The 17322-nt window shown below is 38.8% G+C and overlaps 1 protein-coding gene across 1 annotated transcript in view; it reads right to left on the bottom strand.

The window, feature by feature from the left end:
- The window catches only part of LOC118831563 (katanin interacting protein), a 221041-nt gene that overhangs the window by 134224 nt on the left and 69495 nt on the right, over positions 1-17322 (bottom strand). Inside the window, exons 2-4 of the mRNA XM_036738951.1 lie at positions 15466-15542; positions 9284-9453; positions 4726-4823 (exon numbers count right to left, since the gene is read on the bottom strand). Of these exons, the coding sequence (XP_036594846.1) occupies positions 4726-4823; positions 9284-9453; positions 15466-15527 (330 nt within the window). The 5' untranslated portion in view covers positions 15528-15542. The remainder of the gene's footprint in view (positions 1-4725; positions 4824-9283; positions 9454-15465; positions 15543-17322) is intronic.

The raw sequence follows: 17322 nt of genomic DNA on the forward strand, positions 1-17322 counted from the left end.
ACTTATAAGATGAGGGGACCAAATGAGATGATCTCTAAGGTCCTTTTCCATTCAAAAAGCATATTGTATCATGTGTGGAAAAGCATTGTATAGAGGAAAGAATGCTGAACTAGAAATAAAAAGTCCTTGGTTCTTTTCTAGGTTCTACCACATAAGGTCATGTGACCCTAGGCAAGTCACATCACTTCTCTGAGCCTTGGTTTCCTTGTCTGCAAAATGGGGATAATAATACTTGGTATATGCCAACCTCACAGAATTGCTGTGAGACTTAGATCAAATTGGACAATATATGTAAAATCATTTTAAAAAACAAAAAGCTTCTATAACTTACAAGGTTTGATTATTTATTAAGAGCCTATTGTGGAAATAGTGAACCTGTTCTGTAAAAAGCTCTGGAGACTATGGAGGATAGAAGATAACAAAGAAAAAGAAGACAAAAATCTTGACCCCAAGTAGTTAAATAAATACACACATATCTAAAGATCACTTTGTGGAGCAACACCACATAAACAGAATGACAAGGCAGAGACTGGGGACTACGATGCTGAGGTACCAAGTTCACATGAGTGAGAAAAAGCAGACTGCTACTGGATAAAGCACTGAACGTGGGTAGAAAGCCTGCCTCAGGCACCTACTAGCTGTGCAACTCTTGGGAAAGTTATTTAACCTCTCTTTGCCTCAGTTTCCTCATCTGCAAAAAGAAAGAGCTGAACTCTGTGGTCTTTGAGGTCCCTTCCAGCGCTAAATCTATGGTTCTATGACTCAGAGTAGTGTTTGTCTGGTGATTTTCAAATAATATCATTTGACATTCTGTCCTTCTGTCTTCCAGAAAGAAAGTTACAAACACCTGATCTCTCTGTGCCATTTCATAAACCTTCCTAGACAGCTGTGCTGTGATGAAAACAATATAAGACAGTCAAGAACCTGGGTCTAGGTTTTGACCCTGCTATCTACTTTGCTGCTCAAAGACACAGTTTCCTCATCTGTAAAGTGGGCAACTAGGTAGCACAGTAGAGAGAGTGCCAGGCTTTGAGTCAAGAAGATCCATATTCCCGAGTTCAAATCTGGCCTCAGACACTGACTAGTTATATGACCCTGAGCAAGTCACTTAACCTTGTTTGCCTCAAATTCCTCATCTATAAAATGAACTAAAGAAGGAAATGGCAAACCACTTCAATATCTTTGCCAGGAAAACGGGGTCGGGAAGAGTCAGACATGACTGAAAAACAACTGAACAACAACGACAAAAACAGGGCTAATAACATCAGAACAATCAGTCTTATTGATTAGACAGCTGAGAACTAGAATAAAAAGGGAAAGATTAAAACCCTTTCCTCAATTTAACTGGTGAGATTGCCTCCTTGGAGAATACAGGATCATGACTAGGCAATTTGAATCTCTGGTGGAAACAGGAGAGTCATTATAGTAAAGGCAAAATCAGTGCTCGATAATAGAGGTGAACTTTCTTTAGAGACCTTCAGGAGAGCCCACACCACAGTATATCGCTGGAAGGCTAGTCCTTTCACTACCAATTTAAAGTTAACATTTGATGATGTTCATCATATCTGACAGAGTTTTGGTAAATGACTGCATTGCCTATTAGTCTGCTGTCCACCCAAGTATTACAAGGCTATAGCAACCATAAATCTTAATCCACTGACAGCAGGAGAAGGCTCTAACACATAGACATGATGCAAAGAAAGTGTCAAGTAGAAGCATGAGTGCATATATAACCAGCTACAACATCTCTGCAGTATCAGGAGTCTGATGGATCCAAAGCCCAACCACATTTTGCCTGGGATTAGGCGTCCCGATCTTTGTGTCTGCGTCAAGAAAACAGGAAATGAACCATGTGTAGGCCTTGAGAAATGAGGTACCATGGGGAAGAGGCTATAAAAGAAAGGCTGATCTTAAATTAAAATTTCTTGAAATTGGGTTCAGTCTTTTGCTTTAAGCATCTGGTCACAGTCTAGGACTCAAATACAGTTCATAATTATAGAATGAAAGACTTACGGCCTAATTACTAAAAATCAGCTTTCAGGGCTTGGAACACATTATCCTTTGCAGTCTGTTGTGGCTAGACACACAGTCCATGCTCATCATGACTAATTCTTTAGGGATCCAAATGCATTGGCCTACCAGGAAGAAAGGGCTTATTTGTTTCTATAAGGTAAAAACTATCTAAAGTATAAATTTTACCTGCTCTCCCTCAGGTACCCCTTTAGATCTTAGGTATAAGTTCCTGGGAAAATCAGGCCAACAGAGAGGAGGCAAATGACACAAATGTCAAGGCATCAACACACATTTACTAACTACTGTGTGTGAGGGAGGTATTAGATGCTGGGAATATAATGACAAAATAAACAGCCTCTGCCCTCAAGAAACTTCTATAGGGGGTAAGAATACAGTGTATACACAGATATACGATAACCTGAGAAGGAAGAGAATACTAATAATGAAGGGACCCAGCAGGAGCTTCCCACAGAAGGTGAGATACACGAGCTGAGCCTTGAAAGAAGTTGAGCAGTCTAAGAAGTCTGGGTGGGGAGGGATGGCCCATTTAGTGAATGGCACAGTGGCAAGAGATTAAATCCCAAATTTGGGGAACAGCAAGTAAGCCAATTTGGCTGCAGCATAAAGGGTATGAAGGGGAATAATGCATAATTAAGCTGGAAAGGTGGGCTAAAGCCAGATTTTGAAGGGCTCTAAATAACAAACTAAGGAGTTGATATTTATCCTAGGGGCAACACGAAATCCCTGATGATTTTTGCATAGGATAGTGAAATGATCAGATGTGCATTTTAGGAATGTTACTTTGGCAGCCATCTGAAGAATGAATTGAAGAGGGGAGAGACCAATTAGAAGCAGAGAGACCAATTAGAAGGCCATTGCAATAGTCTAGGAGAAAGATGATGAAGGCCTGAACCAAGGCCCAAATCTGTGAAATAGGCAAAACTTTCCACAGCCATAAATTAGAGAAAGTTCCCATATTCCATGAAAAACATACATGTAGCTAACAGCTGAAGGGCAGCGGCAATGTTGTGTGAGCAAAGCACTGGACTCAGTGCTAAGAATTCTAGGCTCTGGTCCTCGTTCTGCTGCCCACAGGGTACTCCTGGGCATGTCACCTCCTTTCTTTGTGCTCCCATTTTCTTCTCTATAGAATGAGAGGCTTGGACCAGATGTTCTTTAGGGTCCCTTGCACCTCTGACATTCTAAGTCTATGTCTTAAAAGCCTTTCTGTGTGTGACACCTTACTATTGTGTTATCTACCAACAAAAATAGGGCAGCAATTAAAGTGAAATAGGCCATTCTGGAGGATAGGCAGGTTTAATGGGGAAGATAATTAGTCCTCTTTTGGTTGGGTTGATTTGGATTTTTATGTGACATCAAGGTGGAGATGTCCCAAAGGCAGGAGGTAGTGTGGAACTGGAACTCAGGAGACGGAATGGGGATAGATATGTAAATTTGGTAGTCCTCTGCATATGTATAGTCATTGAACCCCTTGGAGCTGATGAGATCACCAAGAGACAGCGGAGAGAGAACACATAAATGGAATCTTAAGAGACACCAAGATTAGGGGATGTCTTAGGGATGATGACCCAGCAAAGGAGACTGAGGAGAAGAGAACAGAGAGGTAGGAGGGCAGTAGACTAGTAATGTTCCAAAGTTTCTGTGCTTTCTCTTTATTGGTCTTATCCTCTCTCTTTGAGATCACTTCCTCACCTGAGGGAGAGCAAGTCTCTGTTCAACTTTACATCTTTTTAATAAGACCTTCAGGCATAAGTTTCATATAAAAATGCCAGAAAGAGATCCCCATTAAGAGCTGTAGATTGGAGGGTATAAACAAGAGCAGAGCTTAGAGAAGTACATGATTAACATCCTATTACACTTAGAGTTGGTGACTGTACCACTGTAATGAGTTTTATTTTGGAGATTTGAAAAATAATAACACATCTATATAGCAATTTATAGCCTTACAGAATTCTTTGTTCACAATAGCCTCGGAGGTAAGTGTATTATTATTTCCAAATATCACTCCTTGGACTATTTGAGCCAAGATCAAGCACAGCCACAGCCCTGCTATATTCTACTAAAGACTTTTTCTAGAGGTCTTTTATTATCTTCTAATTTTATTAATTTTATTTGTTTTACAGGTCTCCTCGTGTTATTGCCAGATAATACAAATGAAGAAATTCAGCCTAAGAGAGGTTAAAGGGACTTTCCCAAAGCCACAAGCAGTAAGTGGCAGAAATGGGATTTCAGTTCAGGTCTCTTGACTTTAGAATTGTTCTTTCTAATATACCGCACTGCCTGTACGGTATTCTAAATTACAGCATTTTATCTCTAGATGCTCTATCTGAAAAACTAAGAATGGTCCTAAATCAATGATTAGTGCTTTACTTCAAAGCCTCTCTGGCAGCTCCCAGCCCCTCCTGCAGTCCCAATCAGATAGAGATGTGGTCCCATGAACTCTAAGCAGAGAAAGATATGTCACAGGCATATAAAAACAGCCAAAGAAAGGGATCTCTGATCTTCAATGGATTTGCCCCCTAGGATGGACAGAAGCATCCCACAAAATACACCTGTCATGTCTCAGGGCACCCACGCCTTTTACAATACTCAGCAAAATCCTGTACTAATGATATTTCCATTACAGCCAAGTTTCTTATTTGAAAGCAAATGTTTTTTCATCATCAGAGATTGTCTCCTACATTTCCAGACCTGGTGCCATCCTTTGCGCCGAACTTTGCAAGGTGCTGTCCGTGAACCATGTTTTAGTGCTTCTTCTGTTTCTCTAAATAAAGGTCTCCTTCCAGAATCTGAAAAAAATGAAAGCTACTTGGTAAGGCATGTGCTTTGAGAGTTCCACATTCCAGTACTGAATATAAAACCAGTAAGACAAAAATCTAAATAGCTTTAAAATCATTCATCTTTCCCTAAGGTAAATAAAGAAGGCACTTCAATAATAAGGGTGTTCTCTATTGGGATTTTTCTGAAAGTTACATTCACCATCATTTTAAATTTTTTTGTATAACATTTCACAGCTCTGCATACTTTATCTTTTTTAATCTTTATGACAATCCTGTGGAGGGAGGCAGAACAGGTATTAGGCCCATTTTCAGCTGAGAAAACTGATGTTTAGAGATATAAGTGATCTATTTGCTGAAGACCACAAAAGTGGCAGAACTACGACAATAAACTAAGCCTCCTGGTTCTCATTCCAGGGTTCTTTTCATCATGTCAGTGATCTCAAAGGCAAATTTGACATTTATTTTAAGTTTATGGCACTCATTATTTATACCAACATGAGCTAAATATTGATTTCTTTTCACAAGACTTGTGAATCTATTACATATTCTTCTGGACAGAGACAAAGAGTTTGGATATCACACTGCAGAAGACTGCAAGGGAAGGAGAATTTGCAACCCCTACACCATTATATTATACCACACTGCTTCTTTAAGTCTATTAGCTGGTTAGAAGAGTAACATGTCTTTGAAAATCATTTATGTATGCATATAAAGACTCTGCTGTCTCCTCTCTGGGAATTTTCAAGTTAAAATTTCATTTGTTATCTTTATTTATTATTTCTAATTATCCTTCTCACTTATTCACAATCTTCATCCAAATTCCCTATTTTGGATGTTTACAGAAGAGCACAGTATAAATAGAGCCTTCAGAAAGATGAAAGGGAATGGCTAAGACTGTCAGAATCCTAAGGGGAAGCAGAAATATTAAGGGGCCATGAAGTGTAGTTTATAAAACAATGGTTTAAGAGAACATGCTTTCCTAGTCCTTAATCTAAAAGAACAAAAATAGAACCATACCTACTTCTAATCTAACCTCAGGGTTTACTAACAGCATACAAACTAGTAGAACACTCGCTCACAAAAACAGAGACAGTGGGACATGAGCTTCTGGGTAGCTTTGCTACTATCCTTGGGTCCCAAGCTTGTTTTGGTTCTGGGAAATGGAGCAACTCAGGACATGGGCTTTGTCCACACCTATGTATCAATTTGGAATGGACTAAGAAGGTTGGGTGAATCAATCAATCAAATAAATCAACAAACATTTATTAAGTACCTACTGTGTGCTAGGCAGTGTGTTAGGTGCTGGGGAAAATGAAATAATCCCTGCCTTCAAAGAGCTTACTTTTTTTTTTTATCAAGGGAGACAACGTATACATAAAATGTTTATGCAAAATATACACACAGTAAATAAAGGGGGATTTTGTAGAGGAAGTTACTGGCAGTTGGAGGGATCAGGAAAGGTAGAAAAATGGAACTTAATACCTGCTAAGACAAACCCAGGGCCTATATGAACACAATTACAAAGCACTTTTCATACAAATAAAGTCAGATCTAAATAAATGGAAAAGCATCAGTTGCTCGTGGTTAGGCCAAGCTAATATAATAAAAATGACAATTTAACCTAAATTAACTTATTCAGTGCCATACCAATCGAACTACCAAAAAAATTTTCCAGAGCTAGATAAAATAATAGCAGAATTCATCTGGAAGAACAAAACATCCACAATATCAAGGGAATTAATGGAAAGAAATGCTACAGAAGGTGGCCCAGCCATACCAGATATTAAACTATATTATAAAGCATCATCAAAACTACTTGGTATTGGCTAAGAAATAGAGTGGTAGATCAGTGGAATAGGTTAGGTACGTAAGACACAGTAGTCAATGACTAGAGTAATCTACTCTTTTATAAACCCAAAGAATCCAACTGCTGGGATAAGAACTTGCTATTTTATAAAAACTGCTGGGAAAACTGGAAAATAGTATGGCAGAAACTGGGCACAGGCCAGTATCTTACACAGTATACCAAAATAAAGTCAAAATGGGTTCATAATTTACACATAAAGGCTGATATTATAAGCAATTTGGGAGAGCAAGGAATAGTTTACCTGTCAGATTGATGGAGAAGGGAAGAATTTATGACCAAATAAGAGACAGAGAGCATTACAAAATGCAAAATGGATAATTTTGATTATGTTAAACTGAAAAGTTTTTGTACAAACAAAGCCAATGCAACAAAGATTAGGAGGGAAGCAGAAAATTGGGAAAGAATTTTTACAACCAGTGTCTCTGATAAAGGCCTCATATCTAAAATATACAAGGAACTGAGTCAAATTTATAGGAATACATGTTGTTCCCCAATTGATAAATGATCAAAGGATATGTTTTCAGAGGAAGAAATTAAATATATCTATATTCATTTGAAAAAATGCTCTGGATCATTATTGATTAGAGAAATGCAAATCAAAACAACTCTTAGGTACCACATCTCTCCTGTCAGATTGGCTAACATGACAAAACAGGAAAATGATAAATGCTAGCGAAGATGTAGGAAAATAGAAACACTATTACACTGTTGGTAGAGTTGTGAACTGATCCAGCCATTCTGGAGAGCAATTTGGAACTATACTCAAAGGGCTATAAAAATGTGCATACTTTTGACCCAGCAATACCACTTCTAGGGCTGTATCCCAAAGAGATCATACAAGTGGTAAAGGGACCCATATGTACGAAAATGTTTATAGCAGCTCTTTTTGTGATGGCAAAGAATTGGAAATCAAGTGGATGCCCCATCAATTGAAGAATGGCTGAACAAGTTGTGGTATATGAATGTAATGGAATACTATTGTGATATAAGAAATGAGGAGCAGATGTACTTCATAATAATCTGGAAAGACTTACACGATCTGATGCTGAGTGAGGGGAGCAGAACCAGGAAAACATTATACGTGATCACAGGTACACAGTATCTGTGATGACTAACTTTGACACACTTGGCTCTTCTCAGCAATACAAGGTTCTAAGACAGCTCCAAAAGACTCATGATGGAAAAAGCTATCCACATCCAGAGAAAGAATTACAGAGTCTGAATGCAGATTGAGGCAAACTGTTTGCTCTCTTTTTTTAATCTTCTTTTTTGGCTTTGTTTCTTCTTTCTCATAGTTCATTCCATTGGTTATAATTCTTCTTTACAACTTGACTATTGTGTAAATAAGCTTATTGTGAAGGTATATGTAGAACCTATATCAGATTACATGCCTTCTTGGGGGGTAGGGGGGAGGAGAGAGAGGAGGAGAAAATTTGGAACTCAAAAACTTGTGGAACTAAGTGTTGTAAACTAAAAATAAAAAAAAAATTTTAAAAAGTAAATAAAATGAAAAAAAAAAAAGCAGAACTTAAGAGAGCAAAAGTGAGAAAGCATTCTAGTTATGGAGGTTATCTCATGTGAAGGCAAACAGATGGAAGTGTTCGAGAAATGTCAAGATCAGTTTGACTGGACCAGGAGGATGCATAAAGGGAGCAAAGCAGAATAAGCCTAGAAAGAGGGGTTGGATCCAGGTTGAGAATGGTTTTAAATACCACACATAAGGATTCGCATTCGATCCCTAAGGCAACATGAAGGCACAGAGTTTATTGAGTAAGAGAGTGACACTGACTAGATAGACGAAGCAAGGCAAGCAGTCTTACAAATGCACCAGTCTGGGGTGAGCAGACGCTAGAAAACTTTGCATAAAATAATCATGAGCAGACTACATAAGGAAAAGTGTGTGTACTGGCAGAATCTCTTTTACATCAGGGGCTGAACTCAGAGATTCATCAGACGTGTTGTTGTTCAGCTGTTTCAGTCATGTCCAATTGTTCATGACCCCATTTGAGGTTTTCTTAGCAAAGATACAGGAGTGGTTTGCCATTTCCTTCTCCAGTTCACTTTGTAGATGAGGAAACTGAGGCAAACAAGGTTGAGTGACTTGCCCAGAGTCACATAGCTGGTAAGTGTCCAAGGCCACATTTGAACTCAGGATGAGGAAATCTTCCTGACTCAGGCCTGGCACTCCATCTACTGTGCCACCTAGCTGTTCCTAGTCATGCTAGTCATTTTAGCTGTTTTTATTCACATGTTCCCTCTCCTCACTCTGGGGAAAGGGGCCTGCTCTAAAAAGCTTACCTCACGGTTCCTATCTAGCCATCTAAGGAAGGAGGATGGTATAGTGGACAAAACACTGACCTAAGTGTAAGGGAAACCTGGGTGTAGTTCTCAGCTCCAACACCTACTAGCTGTGGGACTATGGGCAAGTCACTGACTCTCTGTGAATCTCAGTTTCTTCATGTGTAAAATTAAAAAGTAAAAACTCCTTTACTACCATCTAACAGGATCATTATGGAAAATGTGCTTTGAAAATCTTAAAAGACTATAAAAAAATGAGTTATCATAACATGGCTCCTACGTTTTAAAAGAAACTCCAACTCACCATGTGCCCCTTCTGCATGTGAAGCACTTCTGGGAAAATCTGGAAGAATGGCCTTTCTTGGAGAGGTTTTCAGCTCTGAATTAGCTCCATTAACGTAAACAGAAAATCCTTGTTCCAAGTGCTCTAGTCTTAGTTGCATGGGGTCTTTCGTTTTCAAATGCTTTAATATCCTGGAAGAGAAATGATAGTCAATACCTGAGAGGGAGACTACACAGTAGGGCTTACAAGTCTATATTACTGTACCCACTGACAGCAAGGATGCCAGTTCATAGGCTGAATGCTAACAACTGTCTAAGTGAAGGCAATTGTGGGGCCCAGCTGTTCTTATGCAAACATATTTATAAGAGGCCTATTTCACACACAGAGAAACAGCAAGAGTGAGACTATTACTGACTACTTCAATAGCATTTTCTTCCATTCTAATTTTAATTTTAATACACATTATAAAAATGAACTCTCACACTTCTCACCCCAGGGTGACTGAGATACAGAGGAGGCTATTACATATATCATTGTCTCCCCTACTAAAAATTGCTATTTCCAGGGGAGTTATTCCTCATTCTAATGTGGCAAAAAGATCGATGTATGACGGGGCTCATTTCCACACTGTGTGCACAGGCACAGTCTACTGTTTGGTTTGGAGTTGCTGTCTCTGAGGCCTGTTGTTTCTTCTTTATGTCCAATCTATTGTTTTGATGAAGACTCAGACAGTAAGCCTCCTAATGTATAGTGTAAAAGTGGTCAGTTTCCAATTCTTTCTCCTTCACCACTTCCAAGAGTATTCTGACCCATTCCTCTATTCACTTCCTGATGGTTTTCCTCCAGTGAGCCAGTCTGCAGGTATCCTTAAATTGTACATTCTTGTTACCCGTTTAACTGAGGCAGAGAAACTGAAATGTGATGGGTACAGTTCCTGTGTTTATACAGTGACTGGTATCACTCCTCAATTTCATTACCAGACAATGTTCTGTGATTTGATGATATGCAGTTATTAAACTACGAGTGTCTTTGCAACCAATATCGACAAGGAGCTCATAGTAGGACCCAAGCGGGTCCTGCTACAGAATTATAATATACTTTTTCAGCAACAAGGGAGGAGGATGGATCACAACATGCAAAATGGTCTGGATTAAGTTGAGCTCTGTTGGGGCAGAGCCAAGATGGAGGCTGAAAAACAGGGACTAGCTTAATCTCTCCCCCAAATTCCTCCAAACACCTATAAAAAATGGCTCTGAATAAATCCTAGAGCTACAAAACCCAAGAAATAACAGAGGGAATCAAGTCTACAGCCCAAGACGGCCTGGATGGTCACTGGGAAGGGTCTATCTCACTGTGCTGGGAGTAGAGCACAGCCCAGCATGGGCTGCACCAGGACAGACCAGACCAGGAGTCTGGCAGAGCACACCTCAGGGCTACGAATTACTGAGCTGTGGCAGTTACCAGATTTCTCAACCCGCAAGCACCAAAGACCATGGAGCAGGTCAGTGGGAAAACTTCTGCATCTGGGTGAGAGAAGTGCATGGTCCAGCCCAAGCCCCAGGTGGTGGAGGTGGTGTAGTAGCAGCAGCAGGAAGCTCCTGTGGCTGCCTCCAGAGCTCCAACAGCAGCTGCTTCTGGCCCCAGATCCTTGGGGTGTGAGGAATCAAGCAGTGGATCAGAGCGGGAGTGCAGGGATTGCTTTGCTGGCACAGAAGCAGGGTTCTCTTGCTTTGCCCTCCTTGGATCCGTGTTGCGGTCTAGGTTGGTGGTTCTTGGGGGAGGAGGAGCGCTGGTATGGCAGAGCTTGCTGTGACAGTGGAGCAGAAGTACCTCTGAAAACAGCAGCACAAGGCCCCTAAACCTTCGGACAAAGCACTCTCCACTCTAAACGCAGTCATACCCTGACAAAAAGCTCAAGGGTCAAGTAGTTGGCTGGGAACATGAGCAGGCAGTGTAAAAGGACTCAGACTATAGAATCTTTTTTTGGTGACAATAAAGATCAAAACATACATCCAGAAGAAATCAACAAAGTCAAAGAGCCTACATCAAAAGCCTCCAAGAAAAATATGAATTGGTCTCAGGCCATGGAAGAGCTCAAAAAGGATTTGCAAAAGCAAGTAAGAAAAGTAGAGGAAAAATTGGGAAGAGAAATGAGAGTGATGCAAGAAAACCATGAAAAACAAGTCAATGACTTTCTAAAGGAGAACCAAAAAAATGCTGAAGAAAATAACACCTTAAAAAATAGGCTGACCCAAATGTCAAAAGAGCTCCAAAAAGCCAATGAGGAGAAGAATGCCTTGAAAGGCGGAATTAGCCAAATGGAAAAGAAGGTCCAAAAGACCACTGAAGAAAATACTACCTTAAAAATTAGAATGGAGCAAGTGGAAGCTAGTGACTTTAGGAGAAATCAAGAAATTATAAAACAGAACCGAAGGAGAGAAAAAATGGACGACAATGTGAAATATCTCATTGGAGAAACCATTGACCTGGAGAATAGATCCAGGTGAGATAATTTAAAAATTATTGGGCTACCTGAAAGCCATGATCAAAAAAAAGAGCCTAGACATCATGTTTCAAGAAATTATCAAGGAAAACTGCCCTGATATTCTAGAGTACTACTATTTTACTCAGAGAGTAAAATAGAAATTGAAAAAATCCACCGATCACCTCTTGAAAAAGATTCCAAAAAGCTGAGCTTTGTTCATACAATGCTTGCCAAGAAAAATAAAATAATCACAATACTGATACTAATAGCAATAATAACAATAAAGGGGAAATGAATAATGCCTGAAGGTTTCCAAAATGCTTTATATATATATTAGTGTATAGCCTCATTTGATGCCCAAAACTTCCCTGGGAGATAAGCGCCATAGGTATTATTATCCCCATTTTTACAGAAGAGGAGACTGAGGATCAGAACATCTAAGTAACCTGCTGAGGCCCACCTGGATCATGCCAGACATGTGGTGCCACCTCATGTGCTGCTTACGCCAAATCCAGCACTCTTTCCACTAAACTACAGTGCCTCTCCAAAGAGAAGATACCCATGAAAATAAGGACAGCAACATCTGTCTCCAACAGCGCTGCCCTATATTAATGTATGAATAGGCAGGTTGAATGATAAAGAGCAGATGCTTGCTGTTACCCAGGGCAAAAAGAACAAGAGGGGGTATCAGTCTGTATGAGAAATGGAGGAGTTCTGAAGGAGACCAGAGATTTTGAAGAAGTCTAGAATGGCAAAGTGATGGGAGAGGTTGTAGATGGGACTGCCCCTGGAGGTTTGACTGTACTTCTGCTACTTAGCATGGTTAGGGCTGAGCTGGTGGCTTACATCAGCATTTCCATCTGGGACTGCTGTAGCCAGGGTACTTAATGAGAACATGCAGAGTAAAAGCTACTGCTCTTTCTTGGAAAAAGCTGTTTGTTACATTCTATAGGTTTGCAAAGAAATTGTGCAAAGATAGAGGGAGGAGCCATGTGAGGCTTGTGGGTATGGCTGGGCAGCATGGATCTAGGAAGGGGTAAGGAGGAGCATTTATTAAGCTTTTACTATGTGCCAGCACCAGATTAACTGCTTTACAGATATGCTCTCCTTTGATGTGCTGGGTAGAGCATAAGGCATGCCCTAGTTTTGTTCAGTTGTTTTTCAGTTGTGTCCTACTCTTTGTGACCCCATTATTAAAGAGAGTGGAGTGGTTTGCCATTTCCTCCCCCAGTTCATTTTATAGATGAGGAAACTGAGGCAAACAGAGTTAACTGACTTGCCCAGGGTCACACAGCTAGTTAGTGTCTTGAGGCCAAATTCGAACTCAGGAAGATAAGACTTCCTGATTCCAAGCCTAGAATCATGCCTCTGACAGAAATATCCAGAAGAGTTGCTTGCCCTCCATAATTGGACATATTTTCTAAACAAAAGAAAAGAAAACTTTCTATAATTTGTTATAATTTTTAATTTAATTGAAACTTCTTCAACTGTATTGTTTTCTGTCCATATCATTTATTAGATTACTGATTTTCAAATTTATGTAAAATAGAATTTCTTCAAATTTAGGGTTATGCCTTAGTCGTAATGTTCTGAAATATGCATACCAAGTCCACAATCATCCTGTGCATGTCCTTCATGATTTATAGATTCTAATTACATAGACTCTCCGACAACATCATTTTTAACCTTTCAATCTATTTTCACATTCCTTTTCCAATCCCCTTGAAGCAGCTTAGTATATGAAAGAGCAGTGGCCTTGAAGTCAGAAGACTAGGGTTCAGACTTGTTTACATTTCATATAACGTCCATGTCATATAAGCACCAATCAAAGAAACTGGGTGTGTTTAGCTAGGAGAACATAAGACTTAGGAGACAGATGATAATTGTCTTCAAGGTCCATCATGTGGAAGAAAGATTACACTTATTCTGATTGGTACCATAGGGCAGAACCAGGAGCAATGAGAAAAAGTTACAAAGGAGTTGATTTAAGTTTTATTTCAGGAAAAAATGCATTAAAATTAGCATTATCCAACAGCAGAAGGGCTTCCTGGGAGGTTGTGCGTTCTTCCACAATGAAGGTCTTCAAGCAGAGGATGAGTGACTACTTGTTGAGTTTGGTATAGGAGGATTCCTTTAAGGTTCTTAATTGTCCACTGAAATCTCTTCCAACTCTTAAAATCTGATTTTGTGATTCCTGGCCATGGGAAAGTCACTTTGAACCTCAGTTTGGATTTCCCTCACTATCCTGGTGGTCATCCCCCAGGCGCAATCGAGTCATCGTTACAATATTCCACATATGGTCTTACTAGGTCATTGCAGAGTGGATCTTTATCAGAAAGTGATATTCCTGATCATAGTGTTAGAGCTGGGAGGGATCTCAGAAGTCATCTTACTCAACTACCCTGCTTTTCAGATGAGGACACTTGAGACCAGAGATGTTAAGAAACTTACCTGCGGTCATAAGCTAATTAGTAAGAGCCTGCACTAGAACCTGGTTTCTCAGTGTGCTTTAAATTAGCCTGGTCAACACAAAATTGGCTCTGTTCCAGTCTTAAATAGCCACAAGATGTTAAAAATTACTGTAGAATAGCTGTATTCCTGCAGAAGATATCCAAATGACACACAAGGTTATCTTAAGTTTTTCCTGACTAGAATCACTTATAGAGTCACATTCCCTCTTGCTGTGAGAAGCCCAAGGAATTAGCAGCAGGGCTGTTTCAATAACAGGATGCTGACTATTCCATCTAAAAGCAAACAGAAGTGAGCTTGAAATTAGCAAAAAAAAAATTCTAATACTGATAAGACTTCGTTAGAAATAAAACCTCTTTCAAACTAGACAATACTGTTTTGAATCCAGTCACTTTCCTGTCCTCTATCACATCTGCTATAACCAAACTTCAAAAGCTTTACATACCTTAGTACATAAAATGATTTGTAACTATAGAGTATTTATTATTGTAAGCTGTTATTATTTTTATTATTATAATCCCAGAGCCAGATTTCATCCTAGGCACTTTAAATTAACTCAAACTTCTTTAAAATGAATGTAAAATGAATTAATCTTTTCACAAAAAGAATGCTTACTGCAAAGTACTCTCACAACTTGGTACGTGATGATGGGCTAAAAAGGAGTTGTGTAATCATTCAACAAACTTTTATTAAGTATTTACTAAGCGCACATACCATATAAAAGTTGCTGGGGGGAAAAGACACAAAAATAAATAAGAGATAAACCCTCAAAGATCTTATGAATGAGTAGGTAAGTTAACAAGACAAAATAAAATACGGCAAGTGCTAAGAGGAGTACAAAGATCATCAAGTTGAGGAAGAAATCATTTCTTGTTTAGGTTGGGGAGGAAGATCATGAGAATCAGATTTCTGTCCTACTCTATGAATTCTAGTTTTGTTATTTAATAATTAGAGAAGACCTAGAAGGCTGATCCTACAAACTGTACTCCCACACATGTGCTGTCAAAATATGTCTTTTCATGAACACAAAAACCAGCAGTGAAGCAAGAGGTGACTGAAGAGTTTGTTAAAATTCAAATGTGCCAATCAATGAATTGGAGGAGAAACTCAAGCTTAGATAGTAAAAGCTGAATTCTAAATCCATGAGTAAAAATTGTAGTCTGCAATGCTTTCTTCTAAAGTGCCACCTATTTGTAAAAAATAATGCATGCTGTGCAACCAGTAAGGACTGTTGGTGACTATATCTTACCGATTTCTCTGCTGAAGCAATATTAAATACTCATCATGTTTCTCATCAAAGTCCGTCACCATGTCTTTAGTATAACCCTGAAATGGAAAAAAAAAAAAAAAGGATGTTTGTTATAGAAGAGCATTACTAACAGAAACGTCACGTGCCCAATGTAAAAACACTGAGGGTGCTTTTGACGAAAGCACAACTCCCTGAACACATCGCTGGAAAACATTCTACAGCAAGCAATATTGACCCAAATCCCATGAGAAGGTCTGGTGATTTAATGGGTCTTTTCTATGTCTAATTTTTTTGCTCTCTGAAAAAGATTATATCCTTTAGTCTCCCCATTGTTGATAATTCCAAGTATCTTGAAAATCAAGTATTCTGAAAATGTTCAAACTTTTCTGTCACTTTCTCAATAGCAGTTATGCATTTATCTCAATAGTCATAGTCAGAGTTAAATCTTACCAAGGAATGGAATATAGATGGTGATTATGTCAGTTTGATAACTTTATAAATCTATGACATGTTAAGGAGAACAATTTTAAACAAAATATCAAAACAAGCTATCTGTAGCAAACTAGAGTTTATGTGAAAATCATAATGATTTCCAAGAGGAGTGGCCAGAGGAAAAGAAAAATAAAATGTTATCAATCATTTTTCTACTAGAGATGCAGTGTGGCATAATGGATAGAGGGCTGACTTTGAAGCCAAAAAGACCTGAATTCAAGTCCTACATGTAACATATATTAGCTGTGTAACCTTGGAGAAGTCACTTAACTTTTCAGTGTCACTTGTATGAAACTCAAAAAGGGATCCCTGTCAGTCACAAGTTAATTTAGAAAACCACAAATTAACATTATTTATGTTGTGATGTATTTTAATTTATTTTGTTAAACATTTTGCAATTATATTTTAATCTGATTCCTGCCACCCTGATTCCTGGGAGTTTGGCAATCTGAAGTTTGACACCTCTGCAAAGGGGCAGAGAAGGTGCCAACCTGCACTTGTAGAAGGAGCTCCTTTCTAGGAGTAAATTCCTTAAGCCAATGAAATCACAGGTCTGTAAACTGTTCCACCACATTCCTGAAATGGCTCTCTCAGCAGTTACCAAATCACCATTTTAGTCAAACTCAGTGTCGTTTCTTTGTCCCTATAAACCTAAATTTCTCTACCAACTATTTTCTGCAACTTAGTCTTTTTTTAAAATATTTTTTCCAATTACATGTAAAAACAATTTTTAACATTCATTTTTTAAAAAATTTTGAGTTCTAAATTCTCTCCTTCCTTTCTCTCCCCCCTCATTGAAAAGGCAGATAATTTGATGTAGGTTATACATGGACTGTCATGCAAAACAAATTTCCATATCAGGCATGTGAAAGAAAACATAGACAAAAAAAAAAAAACATAAAAAAGTAAAAAATAGTAAAAAAAAAAAAGTATACTTTGATATGTATTTAGACTCTATCAGTTCTTTCTTGGGATGTGGATAGCATTTTTCATCATGAGTCCTTCAGAATTGTCATGGATCTTTGTACTGCTAGGAATAGCTAAGTCATTCACAGTTGATCATCATATAATACGCAACTTAGAGTCTTAAAGAGTTTTCTAGAGGACAGCTAATTATTCTTAGTATTTCTCAAAACCTTCTCTGCCCTTAGTTTCTGAGATAAAGGTATATACTGACTTTCCTTCTTTCTTTCTGACTATTCCTTCTCTGTCTCCTCTTACCTTCATTATTCAGTTGTTTCAGTTGTATCTGACTCTTTGTGATCCCATCTGGGGTTTTCTTGGCAAAGACACTGGAGTGGTTTTCCATTTCCTTCTCCAGCTCATTTTACAGATGAGGAAACTGCAGCAAACAGGGTTAAGTGA

This window comes from Trichosurus vulpecula, chromosome 9 (assembly GCF_011100635.1).
Source record: "Trichosurus vulpecula isolate mTriVul1 chromosome 9, mTriVul1.pri, whole genome shotgun sequence".
Classification (NCBI taxonomy): Eukaryota; Metazoa; Chordata; class Mammalia; order Diprotodontia; family Phalangeridae; genus Trichosurus; species Trichosurus vulpecula.